The sequence below is a fragment of the Salmo trutta genome, chromosome 3 (genome assembly GCF_901001165.1).
Source record: "Salmo trutta chromosome 3, fSalTru1.1, whole genome shotgun sequence".
NCBI lineage: Eukaryota > Metazoa > Chordata > Actinopteri > Salmoniformes > Salmonidae > Salmo > Salmo trutta.
In genome coordinates, this window is record NC_042959.1 from 11,953,920 (window position 1) to 11,973,652 (window position 19,733).

The 19,733-nt window shown below is 43.1% G+C and overlaps 1 protein-coding gene across 14 annotated transcripts in view; it reads left to right on the forward strand.

Moving 5' to 3' along the window:
• Positions 1 to 1,238: 1,238 nt before the first annotated feature.
• LOC115168344 (ankyrin repeat and KH domain-containing protein 1) overlaps positions 1,239 to 19,733 on the forward strand; it is a 74,487-nt gene continuing 55,992 nt past the window's right edge. For 13 of the 14 annotated variants that reach the window (XM_029723509.1, XM_029723535.1, XM_029723519.1 and 10 more), the window contains exons 1-2: positions 1,239 to 1,705; positions 13,529 to 13,682. In XM_029723509.1, the coding sequence (XP_029579369.1) occupies positions 1,430 to 1,705; positions 13,529 to 13,682 (430 nt within the window). In that variant the 5' untranslated portion in view covers positions 1,239 to 1,429. The remainder of the gene's footprint in view (positions 1,706 to 13,528; positions 13,683 to 19,733) is intronic. The other variant, XM_029723571.1, reaches the window with a different exon arrangement.

Here is a 19,733-nt window from a genome sequence, read left to right on the forward strand (position 1 = left end):
CCAATGGTGCGTTCAGCTGAGCGTACCACCCTCTGTCGAGCCTTGCGGTCAGCGGTGGTGGAGTTGCCGTACCAGGCCATGATGAAGCCCGACAGTATACTCTCGATGGTACTCCTGTAGAACACTGCAAGGGCCCTCATGGACAGGGCAAATTTCTTCAGCCTCTTGAGGTTGAAGAGTCGCTGTCGTGCCTTCTTCACCATAGTGTCTGTGTGGTTTGACCCTTTCAGCTCTTTGGAGATGTGTACCCAGAGGATCCTGATATTTTTGACCATCTCCACGGTGGCCCTGTTGATGAGGAGGGGGGCTGGCCCAGCCTGGTTCCTCCTGAAGTCCACAATCAGCTCCTTTGTTTCGCTGACATTGAGTAACAGGTTGTTTAGCTGGCACTATGCCGTCAGAGTGCCTACCTCCTTTCTGTAGGCTGTCTCGTCGTTGTTGGTAATCAGGCCTACTACTGTCCTATTGTCAGCCATCTTGATGATGGAGTTGTAACTGTGTGAGGCCACGAAGTTGTGGGCATACAGGGAGTACAGGAGGGGACTGAGGACGCACCCTTGTGGGGCCCTGTGTTGAGGATCAGTGTGGAGGAGGTAATGTTGCCTAATTTCACCATGGAGACGGCTGATCAGGAAGTCCAGGACCCAGTTGCATAGGGAGTTCAGTCCCTTGGCTTTGTGGTGAGCTTAGAGGGCACTATGGTATTGAAGTTCGAACTGCATTCAATGAACAGCATTCATTCCTCACATATGCATTCCTTTTGTCCAGGTAGGTGAGGGCAGTGTGCAGTGCAATGGTGATTGCTTCGTCTGTGGATCTGTCGGGGCCTGTAGGCGATTTGGGGAGGGAGGAGGTGATGTGGTCTTTGACTAGGCTCTCTGAGCACTTCATGACGATAGGAGTGAGTGCTACAGGTCGGTAGTCATTCAGTTCAGTTACTTCCCTTTTGATGTCCCTGTTTATGGCGTTCCAAATATCACGTTGACATGAAAGTAAATTATGGAATATTCCAGTTTATACCAATTTACTTTTAATACCTGTGAAATGCCAGGGCCAGTGAGGCCACAGCACGTCTTGACGTTCGTTCTGAGAGACTCGTGATATCGGTAAACCTAACGTGACGTCGCGTGCTTTCACTTGACAAGCACCAATATAAACCAATCATTGTCAGTCAATGTTTTACATCAGCCAATGGCGATTTCAGTATTTTGTTTAGAGGCGGGGTTTCTGAGAAACGGTGCGCAGTGTGTTGGGTTGTTAGCTAGAAAGTTAGCTAATGGCTGGGGGAAAGAGATCCTCCTCAACCCTCGCTTTGGGAGAGTTTCAGGATTTCCTAAAGTAAAAACACCCGACTATTCCACAAGAGATACCCCTAAAGGAAGTTAAGGTCAACAATAAGAACGCTAATATACGCATTGCCAATATAAGTATGCAGGATGCTGTAGCCGGGACGAGAATGCTGACGGACGGCTTCGAGGACGAGATTGACTCGGTGACTCCTCGCACCCCAGCGGTAGGGATGGGGGTCGGAGGAACACCAGGAGTTGGACTCCGGGGCATAGGGATTGGTGTGGGCGGAAAGAAAGTACGATTATTCGGCGAGCCCGGTGGGCCTCCTACAGACAGACTGGATTTCAAACTGGCTGCTGCTGCAGTCCTTTCCTCTGGTCCCGGATCCAACAGCGACGAAGACGAGGTATCAGAGGTAACGTTTGCTAGATATGCTAGTTAGCCAGCTAACGTTAGCTAGCAAACGTTCATCTCCTTGCCTGGCCAGCTAGCTAGCTGTCCGCAGCCACCCCCTCCTAGGCTGACGAAATAACCTAAAAAAACAACTACGAATTTGCGCGAAACATGTCTCCAGCAAACTCAATTTCTCATGGGTTGTCAGACAAGGAGAATAGTGCAAGACACCGACATAATTGCACGATAATCGATGGAATGTTTTATTTATGCGGCGTAGGCTGTGACCACGGCCTAGTTCAGGTGGAAGCGATCATGCCATCGACAGTATTAGCTAGCTAACTTTAGCTAGCTAGTAAGTTAGCAATCGTCTCACAGCACAGACACACATTCTCGACTTCGCACACTGTACACATTGGTGGGAGAGCACGTATTCACACACGGCCAGAACAAGCAAGGGTTGTCAATCTTGCCAATATTAAAACTAGCTACCATTTTATCGTAATGGTGCAATTACGTCACCTTTCTAAATTATATACATTTTAAATCCGACTGTCCTGAAATTCCTCAACACAGGTTTTAGACAGTTAGCTAGCTAACGTTAAACTGCCCTAACTAGTTGTGTGAGGGATCATCGGGTTGTCATAAATAACACAGAATGATCAGATGACATTTGTCTCAGCCTCGCAAGGCAATGCCAACTCTGTATCACTGTCCTGCGTTGTTACAATTCATAGCCGTCCCTTTTCAGAGTTGTGGCCAACTTTCCATTTGTTGGCAGGCTCACAGGACACCATAGTTGAGGTTGAAACACGTCTGTTGAGCTGATATCGCGATCTACAACATAATCACACAAACCACGATCTCCTGTTCTGTCATCTTTTAATGGGTTCAACTCTCAAATCGTTCAAATGTGGATTGGTTCCCTGACACCGTTTGCCCTCACCACCAACCAATCAACATCCATTTCCAGGTCAGGTGAAGGTGTGACTTTTGAAGACACAGCAGTGGTTGCCCTGCCTTACCATACCATACCCTTAACCCTACTCTAACCTACCCTACTCTAACCTGTCTGTGGATTTGTGGCAGCCAACCATGACACTATCAAGTTGGTTGTCTGACTGACACATCGCTACCTGTCTGGCTATTCTGTCCACTTCCTACATGGGCTACAAAGGCACCATGCCTGCCTTGTCATTCAAACTGTTGAAAAGTAATTAGGCTTGCTAATTATATGTGATATGGCGTGATGTGACAGTATAGAATCCCATTCTAGGAACAGTCTAGGATCATGTTTTCCTGGAAACCAGACTTTGCAATTATTTATACGTCGGGCAAAAATGAGTGTTTGGATCAAGAAAGCGTTCTCTCACGACCTGTACAACCCAGCATGTTGAATAAAATTACATTTTAAACACTACCGGATGTTACTGCTGTTCCTTTTGACGGTAGGAATGTGAGACAATCTATCCACAGGAAAGTATAATTAAATCATCTTATCAAGGCTCTGGTAGTGCGTTGAGATTTCTATCACATGAAGCATGGGCAGAACCATGTCAATCCTGCACGAGCTCTGCAAGAATGCATGCTTTTCATATTGTGCCCATGCTTCAGGTGATCCATCTGAATGCACTGCCAGCTCTTTGAAAAGTTGACGTAATTATACTTTCCTGTGGATACAATGCATCTCATTCCTACCTGCGACAGGACCAACCACACAGACAACCATTAAAATAGGATTTTTTTCAATATTCTGGCTTGTAGAGGTCGTGAGAGGAAATGTTCCTGGCTCACCCGCTCGTTTCAGCTTGACATAGAATTCAATGCAATCGGGTTTCCAGGCAAGGGTCATGTGTGATGCGTGTTGGAACTGTCAGCCCAGACAATAGCCTGATAGTGGCTCAGGGCTAGGGGGCCCAAACCCAGATTATACTAGAAAACCAATCCACTAAGAAGTGTCCCATATATTTCAACAAATAATTGTATTTGTTAATGAGGCATTGACATTTTCTTCTGTCATCTTACAAGTCTGTCTGTCGTAACATGTGCACCTACAGAGAGCACTTTCACATGTCATGGTGTTGATGGAAGCTGTGGAGCCTGGCATGTTAACATGGTGCAGACACTACCTGACCATACCATCAGTAAACTGTGAGCTTTACGTCTGGAATGGATGTTAACTTATGTTTCATTTGGAGCATGGTTCCAGGGATAGGAGACGAGAGCCGGCAGATATGGCTCTTGTGTCTGTAAGGAATTCATTGAGGCTGAATGTACGGTGTATGTCTGATACCTTTCATGTTTTGTGGCCTTAAAGGAATTGTATTTTTTTTTTTTTACATTTGTCATTTAGCAAGACACTCTTATCCAGAGTGACTTACAGAAGCAATTAGGGTTAAGTGCCTTGCACAAGGGCACATTGACAGATTTTTCACCTAGTTGGCTCGGGGATTCGAACCAGCGCCCTTTCGGTTACAATGCTCTTAACCACTAGACTACCTGGCACCCCTCCATGAGGATCTGGCTGAAAGGGAGGTATTGTTGTGAAACGTTAGCCTGGTGGAGAGCTCACTCCTGTGGGCTACAGCTGAACTCTGAGCTCCAGGATTAAGCAGATGCCTTTCCAGGCCTTTCCAGCTCTCCGGATGCCACACAGTGGTGGGAACTGTAGTTCATTGATGGGCAGGACTGATGGCCATTGTTGTTTTGTTGGTCATCTTGGAACTACATCCCCCAAAGGTAACTTGGTTCTGCATTCCAAGTGTATCGCTACATTCCTTCACACAGACTGTTACTGAGTCTGTCTGTGGACTCCCAGTAGCTGAGTTAGCTCAGTCAACTCTTTTTATTTTGAATGCTGTTTGACAGTTGCAGGTGGCACATTGTTTCGTTACATATCTTAGCATCCTGTACTACTAGGAATGTGAACATTTTGTCACAATTTAAATGTTTTAGTGAATTTGAAACTTTATTACCTATTGTCTGAAGTTTTACCACGTAATTCATGCTCTTTTGAATATTGCTAGTGTTGAATTCACAGTATGTATTCCCTCATTTTATCTGTACTTCCTCATAAGCACTTGCATCACTTTCCTCAGAAATCTTTGCCAAGCAATGTTAGTAAACACTACGCTAGTTTGGAACTGGGACAGGTTAGTCGGAATGTTGTTGGGTACACAGACAGACACAAGTCCCTCTCTCTGGCCCTGACCTTGGAGCTGCGCGAGGGGGCCCATGCTGTATGTACTGAATTTGCTGCATGCTTTTTTCCTCGTCAATCCTGGTGTGTTGTTGTGTTAAAGGGTCAGCTATGGGGCCTCCCAAGTGGTGCAGCGGTACAGTGAGGGAAAAAAGTATTTGATCCCCTGCTGATTTTGTACGTTTTTTAATGATGGGTTTATTTGAACAGTGAGAGACAGAATAACAACAAACAAATCCAGAAAAACGCATGTCAAAAATGTTACAAATTGATTTGCATTTTAATGAGGGAAATAAGTATTTGACCCCCTCTCAATCAGAAAGATTCTGGCTCCCAGGTGTCTTTTATACAGGTAACGAGCTGAGATTAGGAGCACACTCTTAAAGGGAGTGCTCCTAATCTCACCTTGTTACCTGTATAAAAGACACCTGTCCACAGAATCAATCAATCAGATTCCAAACTCTCCACCATGGCCAAGACCAAAGAGCTCTCCAAGGATGTCAGGGACAAGATTGTAGACCTACACAAGGCTGGAATGGGCTACAAGACCATCACCAAGCAACTTGGTGAGAAGGTGACACCATTTGGTGCGATTATTCGCAAATGGAAGAAACACAAAATAACTGTCAATATCCCTCGGCCTGGGGCTCCATGCAAGATCTCACCTCGTGGAGTTGCTATGATCATGAGAATGGTGAGGAATCAGCCCAGAACTACACGGGAGGATCTTGTCAATGATCTCAAGGCAGCTGGGACCATAGTCACCAAGAAAACAATTGGTAACACACTACGCCGTGAAGGACTGAAATCCTGCAGTGCCCGCAAGGTCCCCCTGCTCAAGAATACATATACAGGCCCGTCTGAAGTTTGCCAATGAACATCTGAATTACTCAGAGGACAACTGGTGAAACTGTTGTGGTCAGATGAGACCAAAATGGAGCTCTTTGACATCAACTCAAATCGCCGTGTTTGGAGGAGGAGGAATGCTGCCTATGACCACAAGAACACCAGCTCCACCGTCAAACATGGAGGTGGAAACATTATGCTTTGGGGGTGTTTTTCTGCTAAGGGGACAGGACAACTTCACCGCATCAAAGGGATGATGGATGGGGCCATGTACCGTCAAATCTTGGGTGAGAACCTCCATCCCTCAACCAGGGCATTGAAAATGGGTCGTGGATGGGTATTCCAGCATGACAATGACCCAAAACACACGGCCAAGGCAACAAAGGAGTGGCTCAAGAAGAAGCACAGCCAAACGTCAGCCTCAACCTTAATGACTTGGAGAAGATCTGCAAAGAGGAGCGGGACAAAATCCCTCCTGAGATGTGTGCAAACCTGGTGGCCAACTACAAGAAACGTCTGACCTCTGTGATTGCCAACAAGGGTTTTGCCACCAAGTACTAAGTCATGTTTTGCAGAAGGGTCAAATACTTATTTCCCTTATTAAAATGCAAATAATTTTATAACATTTTTGACATGTGTTTTTCTGGATTTTTTTGGTTGTTATTCTGTCTCACTGTTCAAATAAACCTACCATTAAAATTATAGACTGATCATTTCTTTTTCAGTGGGCAAACGTACAAAATCAGCAGGGGATCAAATACTTTTTTCCCTCACTGTATAAGATACTGCAGTGCTAGCTGTGTCACTACAGATCCTGGTTCGATCCCAGGCTGTGTCGCAGCCAGCCGCGACCGGGAGACCCATGAGGCGGCACACAATTGGCCCAGCGTCGTCTGGGTTAGGGGAGGGTTTGGCCGGCCGGCATATCCTTGTCCCATCGCGCTCTAGCGACTGCTTTGGCGGGCCAGGCGCGTACACGCTGACACTCACCAGGTGTACGGTGTTTCCTCTGACACATTGGTGCGGCTGACTTCCGGTTTAAGCTAAATGGGGCGGGCCAGTCACCGAAAGGTTGATGGATTGAATCCCCAAGCTGACAAGGTAAATCTGTTCTGCCCCTGAACAAGGCAGTTAACCCACTGTTCCCCGGTCGACTGTCAGTGTAAATAAGAATTTGTTCTTAACTGACTTGTCTAGTTAAATAAAGGTAAATAAAAATGAATACTAAATGGCTCCTGCTGTTTGGTGTCATTGTATGTGCTCGCAATTAATCAACATTGTGAGGCCTTGATATTAAAACCTTCAACTAATTGCAATAGGCCTCTCAGATTGGCTTCCAGGTCTTGGAGGGCATGAGGGTGTCTCGGACCGTACCATAGCAAGGCGGTGTGTAGCCTGATTGTGCTGTGCTTACAAAGTACAGCATCCTTTCCCATTATCCATTAGTTTAGGGCTCATAGTCAAAGTAAACCATTTTTAAAGAAGGCATCATCTAATTACCTCTTTCTCTCCTGCGACACTGCCGGGGCTTTATGTTCAGAAAAGTAAGCTTGGAATGTGTCTTTCTTCTGCAAAGTTCGTTGCTGCTGTGTTTCCTTCTCTATAAATACAAATTAAAGTTTAATTAGCCTAATGATAGCCTACCTTAATTAAATAACATCAAAATAAGCCTAGACATGTAAAGCCATGGATAGATGCCCAGTCAGACATGTAAAGTCATATGAACTCCACAAAACATGAATTATGATGGCCTTTTCAATTATTCTAAGAGGGCTAGATCATGGAACTAAATTTTAAAACACTTATTTTTTTATTGGCAGTATGGCTGACCCAAATTAGTCGTTTGTTTGGTCGATAGGCTGTTGGTTGACCAATATTTTTTTTTACTCAAGCAGTAGTTAAAAAAAAATATATATATATACACACAGACACAGTGCATTCGGAAAGTATTCAGACCCTTTGACTTTTTCTACGATTTATGTTACAGCCTTCTAAAATAGATTAAATTGTTTTTTCCCCTCATCAATCTACACACAATACCCCATAATGACAAAACAAAAACAGGTTTTTAGAAATGTTAGCAAATTTAAAATATTCAGACCCTTTACTCAGTACTTTGTTGAAGAGCCTTTTGGCAGCGATTACAGTGTTGAATCTTATTGGGTATGATGCTACAAGCTTGGCACACTTGTATTTGGGGAGTTTCTCCCATTTTTTTTTTTGTTGCAGATCCTCTTAACTCTGTCAGGTTGGATGGGGAGCGTCGCTGCACAGCTATTTTCAGGTCTCTCCAGAGATGTTAGATTGGGTTCAAGTCCAGGCTCTGGCTGGGCCATTCAAGGACATTCAGAGACTTGTCCCGAAGCCATTCCTGTGTTGTCTTGGCTGTGTGCTTAGGGTCGTTGTCCTGTTGGAAGGTGAACCTTCGTCCCAGTCTGAGGTCCTGAGCAGGTTTTCATCAAGGATCTCTCTGTTTTTTTGCATTCATCTTTCCCTCGATCCTGACTAGTCTCCCAGTTCCTGCTGCTGAAAAAACATCCCTACAGCATGATGCTGCCACCACCATGCTTCACCATAGGGATGGTGCCAAGTTTCCTCCAGATATGACGCTTGGCATTCAGGACAAAGAGTTCAATCTTGGTTTGATCGGTCTGAGAGTCTTTAGGTGCCTTTTGGAAAACTCCAAGCGGGCTGTCATGTGCCTTTTACTCAGGAGTGGCTTCCGAGTGGCTTCCGTCTTTTTTCTTTCTCTTTTTTTAATCCATTTTAGAATAAGGCTGTAACATAACAAAATGTGGAAGGAGCGGTCTGAATACTTTCCGAATGCACTTTATGTGCCCATTTGGGGATCTGATAGTATTTCTGATTTAGCTTCACGTTCCACTAATGAGCTGTGTATCCTGTCAAAGTACTGTTTTCTTCACCTCAAACAGCAAGCAAATGTCTGTTTTTACATCCACTGAGAATTACACTAGTTCCTCAATGTTTTTGAAAAATCTTTCCAGCCCTCTCCTTTTCGATAACCACTCAGTGTGAAAGGGAAAAAATGTCACACTCTGACCCAGTGGAAACGTCATAAAATAGGCCTACCTGACTACTTCTTATCCATTGTGCAAATAGCCTACAGCTGTGTCTGTCCTGAGCTCGCTGGCAGCCAGGAAACTGAGGGTCCAGAATATTGTATACAGTGTTGCAAGTTTGCTAGCAGGAGCTTCAGGCTGGACCCAACTTAATCCTTGACACAATGTTTCAAGTTCGTTGCAGACAGGCCATGTTAAGTCAACATGATTTATAGGATATTTATCAGGATATTTTCTTCCTGCAGGCTGCAATGTTTTTATTTGTTGGCTTTATTGGCAATTTTTACAAGATGTTATTATAAATAAAAATGTGCAGATGAAAACCATAGCTGGCAGGCAGATCGGTTGAAATGGTAAGATATAAATTGTCGGTCCACATGAAAGGTTGCCTTCTCCTTGTGTAGCCTATTACTGGCAGAATCTGTGAAATCCAGGAGGAGAGCGGGAAGGATGGTCAGGTATTTATTTTTTTCTTCTTCTGGTTATCTTAATCTCCGGCTCCCTCGAGTCATTTGTGGCTTAATTCATGAAATAGTGCGCTTATACCATCAGACAAGCTCAATGAATATACACTACCGTTCAAAAGTTTGGGGTCACTTAGGAGTGTCCTTGTTTTTGAAAGAAAAGCACATTTATTTTGTCAATTTTAAAATAACATGAAATTGATCAGAAATACAGTGTAGACATTCTTAATGTTGTAAATGACTATTGTAGCTGGAAATGGCTGATTTTTAATAAAAAATAAATACAAATGATGGAATATCGACATGTGTACAGAGGCCCATTATCAGCAACCATCACTCCTGTGTTCCAATGGCATGTTGTGTTGGCTAATCCAAGTTTATCATTTTAAAAGGCTAATTGATCAGAGAACCCTTTTGTAATTATGTTAGCACAGCTGAAAACTGTTCTGATTTAAAGAAGCAATAAAACTTGCCTTTAGACTAGTTGAGTATCTGGTGAATCAGCATTTGTGGTTTTGATTACAGGCTCAAAATGGCCAGAAACAAAGACCTTTCTTTTGAAACTCGTCAGTCTGTTCTTGTTCTGAGAAATTAAGGCTATTCCATGCAAGAAATTGCCAAGAAACTGATGATCTTGTACTACTTCCTTCACAGAACAGCGCAAACTGGTTCTCTAACCAAGATAGAAAGAGGGGTGGCCCCGGTGCACAACTGAGCAAGAGGATAAGTACATTGAGAAACAATCTAAACTAGACAGATGCCTCACAAGTCCTCAACTGGCAGCTTCATTAAATAGCCGCAAAACACCAGCCTCAACGTCAACAGTGAAGAGGCGACTCCGGGATGCTGGCCTTTTAGGCAGAGTTCTTCTGTCAAGTGTTCTTTTTCCTATCTTAATCTTCATTTTTTTTTTTATGGGCCAGTCTGAGATGTGGCTTTTTCTTTGTAACTCTGCCTAGAAGGCCAGCATCCCGGAGTCGCCTCTTCACTTTTGAGACTGGTGTTTTGCGGCTACTATTTAATGAAGCTGCCGGTAGTGAGGCCAAACTTTTAAACGGTAGTGTGTGTGTGTGTGTGTGTGTGTGTGTGTGTGTGTGTGTATATTAGATGATTTAATTAAAACATATGGCTTGTCTATATATGGAAAAGGATGTTTAAACATTTACACCAATCGATTTGGTCGAAAGAACAGACAACTTTCGGTCGACCAATATTTATTTTTTTGTCGGGGACCGCCCTAATAGGTAGGCCTAAAGGTTTTTAGGCAAAATAACTCTATCAAAACTGAAAGCTCCTTGGAAGAACTAATATGTCAGGCCTATTGGACCAAAATCAGTGATGGCCTATTTTATAGCTAACAGAACAAAAATGAACCAAACTTTTAAGATATCAGATTTTTTTTGTTTATAAATACTTTGCTAGAATGACACTTAGCTAGCTACCCACCTCGTTCCTTCCTGTTAACATGTACACACAGTACACCACCATGCTTTCGGGATACGTGTCTTTTCTGATTCCACAATGATTATTTAGTTGTGGACACTCACTGCACTCCCTGCCTTGCTCTTGGTCTTCCTCATCTTTTTAAGTCACCTTGATTTTGCACCTGTGTGTTTTCAGTTTCTTTATGAAAATATTTAGCTAACTCCATGAACGTAGCTAAAGCAAAGGGCTATAGCAGCACGCAAGTAACCTACAAAATGCATGCTGGGCCGGGCATGCCCTGAGCTCATGAATTGAGTGCCACTGAAGCGATACTGGAGTGAAATTGGGAACTTTCGGGAACTCATTCAGCGCTCCAGTCAAAGTGGGCTTGCTTCGCTCCACTCCACTCACATGCTCTGGAGTCACACAGATGATTTAGACTATAATGAACAAAATACAAACACAACATGCAATAATTTCAATGATTTTACTGAGGTACAGTTCATATGAGGAAATTAGTCAATTTAAATTAATTTATAACTTTTTATTCAACCTTTATTTAACTAGGCAAGTCAGTTAAGAACAAATTCTTATTTACAATGATGGCCTCGGAACAGTGGGTTAACTGCCTTGTTCAGGGGCAGAAGGACAGATTTTACCTTCGATCTAGCAACCTTTTGGTTACTGGCCCAACGCTCTAGCCACTATGCTACCTGCTGCCCGACACGTGTTCTGCGGTTGTGAGGCCGGTTGGACATACTGCCAAATTCTCAAAGATTAAGTTTGAGGCGGCTTATGCTAGAGAAATGAACATTACATTCTCTGGCAAGAGTTCTGGTGGACATTCCTGCAGTCAGCATGCCAATTGTACACTCCCTCAACTTGAGAAATCTGTGGCATTGTTGCGTGACACAACTGCACATTTTAGTAACCTTTTATTATCCCCAGCACAAGGTGCACCTGTGTATTTATCATGCTGTATTGATCATAGCTTCTTAATATGCCACACTTGTTAGCTGGATGGATTATCTTGGCAAAGGAAAAATGCTCACTAACATGGATGTAAACACATTTGTGCACAAAATTTGAGACATTTCTGCAATCTTTCATTTCAGCTCATGAAACATGGGACCAACACTTTACATGTTGCGTTCATGGTTTTTGTTCAGTAAAATTGCATTCTAAACTGACGATTATATTTAGTTGTTTATTGGAGTCAGGCATGTTAGCTGGTGCTGGAACAAAAGTGTGCCACTAATCAGGCCCCTGAGGACAGGAGTTGTCCATCCCTGATCTAAAGCGCGTCACAGCACAGTGTATGCATACCTTCTTTAAGAATGTTTTTGTTTCTTTTTCCTCAAATAAGACTGTGGTTTATGTATCTGAAGCCTTGGCTTGGCGGAATCTTCCTCAATGCCCAGACCGTGTCATTAATGAGGCCTCTGGGCCAATGTGAATGTGTCAGGCTGCATTGCTGCCCTAGAGGCAGAGGCTACAGGTGGAGGGAGGGACTCCGACCTTAAGAGACATCTGGGTGTGTACTGAATGTCTAGGTCAACAAATGGAAAAACCAACACAGGCCTGAGACTCACATATTGGACAGGGGCTCCTTGAGAAATGACAGAGGGAGGTCTAGTTTTCACTGTTCCTGCCTGCCTTCTAGCTGTCCCATGCGAACCCTACAGCTGTACCTCTGGGCTTGGTGGGCCACGTAATGGACAAGCGGGCTGTCATGTGCCTTTTACTGAGGAGTGGCTTCTGTCTTTTTCCTGGTCAGGTCACATGTTCAGGAAAACTTGAGGCTCGGACTAAAGCCTTCCGCATGCTTCGGTTCGGCTGGCGAGTGTGCTCCGAACGAGGGCTCGCATACTCCCTTAAGACATTCGCTTGAAAAACGAGAAAGCAGCAATAGTACTGTTTGTCCATTTCGAGATGTCATAGCGACTCATACACTTCCTCAAAATAGTCTGAATTAATCTACGATAGCTAAAATCTTTCATTAATTGACATTTTTGCCGAGGTGATCTTATTTGCACAATGTTACATCTAACTAAGATGTTTGGTTCAGTGTTTCTCAAGTGAAAAAATGTACATGAAAATGATTAGTCTCTCATTGAATGACAACAAAGACTTAATTGAAGAATCCCTACTGTTGACCAATCACCGGCGAAGGGGCGTACACTTCGGCTACCGACTTCGGCCAAAATAACCCTTGCCGAAGACCAAAACGAACAAAAACTTCACAATGTGCTCCTAATATATTGTTGAACTGTTCCGGATGGGAAGCATGCGGATGCCTTAAGTCTCATACAGACACAACTTTGGACCAAAATGGCGAGACATGTAACTGAACCTCCCCTTTTTATAAACAATAAAAATCTCTGACATAATTCTCTAGAAAATATGTTATAAATATGGAACCACACCTCATTTGATTGGTCAATTGTCCAGAGTAGATGACGGATCCTTTCTACCCGCAACACGCCACGGCCAATACGTTTCAGCTGCAGCTGGTTATCTGAGCCACATGGTTTTACTCACTCATGAAGAGGTGTTGGAGAAAAACATCCAGTCATGGAAATAAGAGTGGAGCTGTTCAGGACACCAGTCATCCTGAAGAGCTGTGCTCGTTTACGTTAGACTCATAGTTGTTGATGGACAGAGTTGAATAGGACCTATGGATACAGATATAAGCAATATAATATTACACATTTTGGGGGTCGGCTGCAGATCAAGATGCAACATCAAGTGAGATTTCCCCTTCTGCTGTTATGTGCTTTAATGTTATGCGTTGCTTACACTTGTCTCTGTCCCTCTACTTCTTACCCCAGGTGGAGTCATTTATCTTGGACCAGGAGGACTTGGAGAACCCCATCATGAAGACGGCCTCAGAGCTGCTTTTGTCCAGCGCCACAGACGGAGTGGACCTCCGCACTGTCGACCCAGAAACACAGGCCCGTCTCGAGGCCCTGCTAGAGGCTGCAGGTACGACCTCTAAACCCTCACCTCTAACCCCTCACCTAGACAGGCCTTCCTCGAGGCCCTGCTAGAGGCTGCAGGTACGAGCTCTAAACCCTCACCTCTAACCCTACCCCTCACCTAGACACAGGCCTGCCTCGAGGCCCTGCTAGAGGCTGCAGGTACGCGCTCTAAACCCTCACCTCTAACCCCTCACCTAGACATAGGCCCGCCTCGAGGCCCTGCTAGAGGCTGCAGGTACGACCTCTAAACCATCACCTAGACACGGGCCCGCCTTCAAGGCCCTGCTAGAGACTGCAGGTATGACACTGAATCCATCACTGGGCCCTAACCCTGGCCGCTGTCATTCAGAACCCAGCTCTGCCTGATCCCATGGTTCAGCCCTTTCCCTAACCTTCCTCTATTTAATTCAACTCAATTCAAACTCATCTCACCCTAAGACTTCGGCCTAGTACCCCCATCCAAACCAATTCCATCCAACCCTACTTGACCGAAAAGGACCCCACCAGCAACCCCATTCTACCCAACCAGACCCCAACCCTCCCCATCTAGTACCGCCCCCATACCTGCCACCTTGTCTTGCTGTCTGTTGCAGTTCTGCTTGATTTGTTGAAGTGAACATGTGGTTATCTGCAGCTAACAGCATAGCTTTCACCCATCATCTGACCAGCACTGATTACTTCAGGGGAAGGAAGGAGGCATTTCAAACAGGGGATCGTCAGCCTCCTGGAAAGCTAGAAAGAGAGATGTCCGTGTTTCTAATGTCAACGTGTGCGTGCATAGCCTTCGTGTGTCCGGCTCTTCAGTGTTGTAGTGTTAGAGCAGGTGCTTATGGGTTAACATTCTCTGTGTGTGTTATATGGACCAGGGTGTGTTTCTAGGTTTTACAGTATTCAAGAATGTAAATGTTACTGTAAAAATATTTTTCAGCATAAATATCAACAGAAAATGCAAATGACAGGAAAACGTCAATGTAGTCTTCACTCTCTCACTCACACACACACACACACACACACACACACACACACACACAGGCCCGCATCCAAAATGGCACCCTATTCCCTATCTCAGAGGCCTATGGGTCTTAATCAAAAGTAGTGCACTCTATAGGGAATAGGCTGCCATTTCGGACGAAGTTTCTGTGCTGCCTTAATGATTTATTTCACCTTTATTTAATCAAGTCAATTGAGAACCTATTCTCATTTACAATGACGACCTGGCCAAGAGGTATAACGGAGAACAGAACACACAATACTACTAAACATATAACACACTATATACAGAGAAGGTTCATCAAACATATCATTTAAAACTAATTATGTTTACACCCCTTTTACTTTTTCCACATGTTACAGCCTGAATTGAAATAGATTAAAATGTGCATTTTGTGTCACTGATCTATACACAATACCCTATCATGTCAAAGTGGAATTTTGTTTATAGAACATTTGAGAAATGAACAAAACATGAAAAGCGAAAAAGTATTTAAAACCCATTGTTATGACAAGCCTAAATGAGTTCAGGAGTAAAAATGTGCTTAACATATCACATAAGTTGCAAAGACTCAGTCCGTGTTCAATAATAGTGGTTAACATGATTTTCGAATGACTACCCCACAAATACCATTATCTGTAAGGAGAGGAAGGAAACTGCTCAGAGATTTCACCATGAGGCCAATGTTGATTTTAAAACAGTTACAGCATTGAATGGCTGTGATATGAGAGAAATTAGGATGGATCAACAACATTGTAGTTACTCCACAATACTAACCTAAATGACAGAGTGAAAAGATGGTAGCCTGTATAGAATAAAACATATTCTAAAACATGCATTCTGTTTACAAGGCACTTAACGAATACTGCAAAAAATGTGGCCAAGAAATGAACTTTTTGTCCTGAATACAAAGCGTTATGTTGTTCAAGGGGGATGAATACTTTCTGAAAGCACTAGCTGTCGGATAGCTTTATTTATATAGAGATCTCAGAATTGCAGTGTAACTACCTAACATTTTGCCTCTGTTACGGGGTGAGAAGCTTTCATGGGCACAAAAATCCAAAATATTTTTTTTAATGTATGTACAGTACCAGTCTAAAGTTTAGACAGCTACTCATTCCATGGTTTTTTACTATTTTCTACATTGTAGAATAATAGTTAAGATGTCAGAACTATGAAATAACACATACGGAATCATGTAGTAACCCAAAAAGTGTTAAACAAATCAAAATCTATTTTTGATTTGAGATTCTTCAAAGTAGCCACAGTTTGCCTTGATGACAGCTTTGCACACTCTTGGCATTCTCTCAACCAGCTTCATGAGGTAGTCACCTGGAATGCAGTTCAATTAACAGGTGTGCCTTGTTAAAAGTTCATTTGTGGAATTCCTTTCCGTCTTAATGCGTTTGAGCCAGTCAGTTGTGTTGTGACAAGGTAGGGGTGGTATACAGAAGATAGTCCTATTTGGTAAAAGACCAAGTCCATATTATGGCAAGAACAGCTCAAATAAGCAAAGAGAAACTGTACTCTTCAAGTACAAAAACCATCAAGCGCTATGATGAAACTGGCTCTCATGATGACCGCCACAGGAAAGGAAGACCCAGAGTTAACTCTGCTGCAGAGGATAAGTTCATTAGAGTTACCAGCCTCAGATTGCAGCCCAAATAAATGCTTCACAGAGTTCAAGTAACAGACACATCTCAACATCAACTGTTCAGAGGAGACCGTGTGAATCAGGTCTTCATGGTTGAATTGCTGCAAAGAAACCACTACTAAAGGACACCAATAAGAAGAAGAGACTTGCTTGGGCCAAGAAACAGGAGCGTTGGACATTAGACCGGTGGAAATCTGTCCTTCGCTCTGAGTCCAAATTTGAGATTCTTGGTTTCAACCACCGTGTCTTTGTGAGACACAGAGTAGGTGAGGGGATGATATCTGTATGTGTGGTTCCCACCGTGAAGCAAGAAGGAGGGTGTGTGGGGGTTCTTTGCTGGTGACGCTGTCTTATTTTTAATTCAAGGCACACTTAACCAGCATGGCTACCACAGTATTCTGCAGCTATACGCCATCCCAACTGCTTTGCGCTTAGTGGTACTATAATTTGTTTTTCAACAGGACATTGACCCAACACACCTCCAGGCTATGTAAGGGCTATTTTACCAAGAAGGAGAGTGATGGAGTGCTGCATCAGATGACCTCTACTCCACAATCATCTGACCTCAACCCAATTGAGATGGTTTGGGATGAGTTGGAAAAGTAAAGGAAAAGCAGCCAATAATTGCTCAGCATATGTGGGAACTCCTTCAAGACTGTTGTAAAAGCATTCCAAGTGACGCTTGTTTTGAGAATGCCAAGAATGTGCAAAGCTGTCAAGGCAAAAGGTGGCTACTTTGAGGAATCTAAAATATATTTTGATTTCATGTGTTATTTCATAGTTTTGCTGCCTAAACTACTATTCTACAACGTAGAAAATCAATACAACTTGAATGAGTAGGTGTGTCCAAACTTTCGACTGGTACTGTACATTCGGAAATTGTTCAGACCCCTGGACTTCCACATTTTGTTACCTTACGGACTTATTCTAAAATGTATTATATAAAAACATGTCGTTATCAATCTAGACACAACATCCCATTATGACGAAGCAAAAACCTTTTTAGAAATGTTTGCAATTTTTTTATATATATATATATATATATATAAATAAATATAAAACGGATACCTTATTTACCTAAGTACTCAGACCCTTTGCTATGAGACTCGAAATTGAGCTCAGGTCCATCTTGTTTCCATTTATTGTCCTTGAGATGTGGATTCCAATCAAGTTGTAGAAACCTGTGGTTAATTCAGTTGATTGGACATGGTTTGGAAAGGCACACACCTGTCTATATAAGGGCTCACAGTTGACAGTGCATGTCAGAAAAAACCAAGCCATGAGGTTGAAGGAATTGTCCGTAGAGCTCCGAGACAGGATTGTGTCGAGGCACAGATCTGCGGTAGGGTACATAAACAATTCTGCTGCATTGAAGGGCCCCAAGAACAGTGGCCTCCATCGTTCTTAAATGGATGAAGTTTGGAATCACCAAGACTCATCTTAGAGCTGGCCGCCCGGCCAAACTCAGTAATCGGGGGAGATGGGCCTTGGTCGGAGGTGACCAAGAACCCGATGGTCACTCTGACAGAGCTCCAGAGTTCCTCTGTGGAGATGGGAGAACCTTCCAGAAGGACAACCATCTCTGCAGCACTCCACCAACCAGGCCTTTATGGTTGAATGGCCAGACGGAAGCCACTCCTCGGTAAAAGGCACATGACACTCCGCTTGGAGTTGGAGAACTCTGACAATGAGAAACAAGATTCTCGGGTCTGATGAAACCAAGATTGAACTTGTGTCGGCCCTGCATTAAAGACCATAATTGGATAAAGAAATTGTGATAAATAAAAACGTATACCAATTTCATTACCAAAAGAATGTGCCATATAAATTGGAAAAGAGTTGACGAGATTTTCCATGTACCTATTCCATGGCACATGGTTTATGAATTGACACGCAAAACAACGCCGGATTCAAAACTTCTAATTTTTCAATTTTCGATTATTATACACAATTCTTGCAACCAAAATAATGTCATATATATGGGGGATACAATCTTCCCAGCTCTGCAGATTTTGCTGTGAAGAGACAATCATTAGATCATTTATTTTGGTACTGTTCATATGTAGCTTGTTTTTGGTCACAGGTTCAGGAATGGATGAAGAATTACAACATTTGCCTAGAACTAACACTGCAGATAGCACTACTGAGTGATTTGAAAAGTTATAGTCAATCAATAATACAATTATTTTTGCAAAAATGTTTCTTTAATTTACAATCTGTAGAAGCTATGAGAATAGAACGGTTCAGTACTTTTGTGAAGCATCACAGCACAGTTGAAAAAATATGTAAAATAGAAATCCAAAATGGATGGCGCTGAAGGGTGCGACTAATAACAAGATAACCAATGTAAAACATACGGGGTCTGTAAAATGTATATAGGTTCATAAATGGTGTGAAATGGTACAGTTGCAAATAGAAATCAAACTGGATGGACATCAGAAATAGAGGAAGGACTAAAAACAAACAAAATATAACGATCATAAAGTAGATTATGTATAAACTCAAGGTAGAAGCCTAAGAGTTATTGTTTTAGTTTACTCAAATTGGGAGAGGGGTGGTTGAGTTTGCGGGGAATAATAAAGGTATATAAAAAAAACAGGTTATTTATGTCTATGTACCAAGAAAATATATGGGGGATTTGAAATGAAGACTATTGCATTGATGGAAGCAACAATCTTTCCGCAATATTAAATCTGATCCACCCCTTAAAGAAAGAAAATAGAAAGATTGAACTCTTTGGCCTGTGTCACGTCTGGAGGAAATCTGGCACCTTCCCTATGGTGACTCATGGCGTTGGCAGCATTATGCTGTGGGGATGTTTTTCAGCGGCAGGGACTGGGAGACTAGTCAGGATCAAGGGAAATATGAACGGAGCAAAGTACAGAGATCCTTGATGAAAACCTACTCTAGAATGCTCAGGACCTCCGACTGGGGCCAAGGTTCACCTTCCAACAGTACAACGACCCTAAGCACACAGCCAAGACAACACAGGAGTGGCTTCGGGACCAGTCTCTGAATGTCCTTGAGTGGCCCAGCCAGAGCCTGGACTTGAACCTTATCGAACATCTCTGGATAGACCTGGAAATAGCTGTGCAGCTACGCTCCCCATCTAACCTGAAAGAGCTTGAGAGGATCTGCAGAAAAGATTGCGGAAAAACTCTCCAATTACAGTAGTGCCAAGCTTGTAGCTCCGTACCCAAGAAGACTCAATGCTGTAGTCACTGCCACACGTGCTTCAACAAAGTACTGAGTAAAGCGTCTGAATACTTATGTAAATGTGGTATTTCAGGTCATTTGTCATTATGGGGTGTTGTGTTCAGATTGAGGGGGGGAAATAACTTTGTTAATTTTAGAATAAGGCTGTAATGTAACAAATTGTGGAAAAAGTAAAGGGGTCTGAATTCTTTCCG